The 2,366-nt window shown below is 51.3% G+C and overlaps 1 protein-coding gene across 1 annotated transcript in view; it reads right to left on the bottom strand.

Annotated features, from left to right (window-relative positions):
- Positions 1 to 225: 225 nt before the first annotated feature.
- LOC106001939 (nuclear receptor subfamily 2 group E member 1-like) overlaps positions 226 to 2,366 on the bottom strand; it is a gene marked incomplete at both ends in the record, with an annotated part of 18,062 nt that continues 15,921 nt past the window's right edge. The window contains 3 exons of the mRNA XM_013036876.1: positions 226 to 372; positions 1,590 to 1,825; positions 1,881 to 1,935. Coding sequence (XP_012892330.1) covers positions 226 to 372; positions 1,590 to 1,825; positions 1,881 to 1,935 — 438 coding nt within the window. The remainder of the gene's footprint in view (positions 373 to 1,589; positions 1,826 to 1,880; positions 1,936 to 2,366) is intronic.

The following is a 2,366-nucleotide window of genomic DNA, read 5'->3' on the forward strand; positions in this document are numbered from 1 at the left end:
GATCCAGCTTTCCTGAAATAACATAATTGCATTTCTTACTAATGACTCCATAGGTCGATATTTTGAAGCTTTTGAAAGATGCAAAAATAAACAGCTTCCTCATTGCTGTAAAAATGCATGCCTGCCTTGGATTTATCTTAGTAATAATGAGTTTTATAAGGCTGAGCGTTAATGCTTCATTTCTAATTCCCTTCCCCCAGGACCTCAGTGTCCCGTTGGACCTACCTGGTCTTGCAAAGACAATGTGGAAAAAGCTGGCACACTCTTAGCCCACTTGATGCTCATAAACAGAAGCCTGGCAGCTGATTCACACACAGACTCTGTGGCCACTTCATAGAGATACATGGGAGTCCCATTCACTTCATGGGGATACTGAGAAAAAAAGAGGGACAGACATGTGAAAATGGGGCAACCACAACTTTGCAAGAGGAGCCAAAGCCTTTCAATTTCCTAAGTAAATAAGGGGAAAGGGTACAAAGAAATTTGGGTGTGTGGGGGTGGGGGAGAGGGAACAAGCATTATTTAGAGTTTGGGAAATACTGAATGTTAGGGCAGGCCCATCTGTATCCGTTGGGACCTCTGACTTCCTGAGAGGTATCTGGCTTTTCTAGTCCCTGCAGCAAATTTCCTTGGGCTGAGCCAAGTACCAGGCCTGGCTCCCAATTTAGACAAGAGCTGCTTGCGTTTGTGTAAATAAAAATAGATGTGAAAAAGTATAAATTAATAGGCATCCCAAACACAAATATGCATATGAGTATTTTTAGAAAGGATTAGTATATTATGGAAATATTTCAATTAGACATCTTAATCATTCACAGAGCATTCCCATTCATAACTGACAACATATTCATAACACTACTTTCCCGAGCTTATTATACATATCAAGGGTAAGAAAGCAATATTAAATATTGTGCGGGTGTCTGTGCCCAGGTGTTTGGCTTCCCTGCAGTGTGGGGCTGCAGCTGGTCCTCAGGAGGAAATCCTGGACCCTTTTTCCCCCTAGAGTGGGGGCCCTGGGGGAGAATCAGCTGGAGGTCTTGAGGCTAGTCCCTAGGTGGCAGCCTTCCCAGATGACTGTTGCACACTGTGGCCCTACTCGTAGGAGCTCAATCCTGGTGCAAATCCACCAGGCTCCCAAGCCAGGAAGGAGCTTGTGGGAGATGAAATCAGATTCTGCACATGGTCCTAACAGTGCGCGCTCCGCATTGCTCTCTCCTTGTTACTGGGACTCCACTGCTTTACCCAAGATGGAAGACCCCAAGGATTTAGGGCTCCTGGAGTGCCTCCCTCCAGCAGGTGTCAACTATTGTCTTCTGGCCTCTGGGGAACTTGGTTGCCCTCTGAGTTTAAGCAGAGTTCCCGCCCATCTACCCATGACCACCCACGAGTAGAACTTTCTGGGAGATGAGCTTGGGAGCCCCCCTTTTGGGCCTCTCGGAGGTCGAGTCTGCTGTACTCTCCAGTACAAGCATCTTTGGCTGGCCCCCGGGAAGTCCTCCCTCTCTTCGCTTAGCCCATCTGCACGCATCCTCCTCCTTCCACGGCCCAGCCCCGGTCTCTCGGGGGGGCCTCCTGGCGAGATCACCGACCTTGGGCGTGGGCTGCGCCAGGCTCACGAGGGTCTGCCGCTCGGGGGTGGTGGACACGGCCGCCAGCTCCAGGCCGTGCGGCTCCAGCTGTGTGACCGCCGTGAAGAAGGCGGGAGCGGGCAACGCGGCCGACGGGAAGTGCGCGGCCGCTCCGTTCTCCTCCTTGTGTCCGCGGAAGTACAGGGCCACCTGCTTGCGGATGGTGGACGTGCGAGGCCCCCGCTCGTGCTGCACGGCTACAGAGGTAGACAGACACACGGCCAGGATCAGAGACCCTGCCACATCTGTCACTGTCGCGCTCCTCCGCTAATGCCACATCTGGGCTGGCTGGGTCACCCGAGGGGCTCTGAGAGGCCGCAAGAGAGAGGGAGTGGGGGCGCGGGGATTATTCAGGACGCCAAGACCCCAAGGGTCACAATAATGGGCCAGCCTAGAGTGTTCTGGGCCTGCTCCAAGGTCATTGGGAAACCAGAGATCCTGTAAAAAATAGTGACGAGGGGTCCTCGCCCCTAGGACTGAAATAAGGGAGTGTCACCCACGCCTGACACAGCCTCTGCGCTGGTGTCTCTAACAGCTCTGCTTAAGAAAGGGGCTGGCCATTATTTACCATAGCTAAGATATGGAACCAACCCAGATGCCCCTCAGTAGATGAATGGATCAAGAAAATGTGGTATACATACACAATGGAATTCAATGCCTCCATCAGAAAGAATGACATTGCCCCATTTGTTAGGAAATGGAAAGACTTGGAAAAAATTATATTAAGTGAAGTAAGCC

The sequence above is a fragment of the Dipodomys ordii genome, unplaced genomic scaffold (genome assembly GCF_000151885.1).
Source record: "Dipodomys ordii isolate 6190 unplaced genomic scaffold, Dord_2.0 Scaffold1030, whole genome shotgun sequence".
Taxonomy (NCBI): Eukaryota; Metazoa; Chordata; class Mammalia; order Rodentia; family Heteromyidae; genus Dipodomys; species Dipodomys ordii.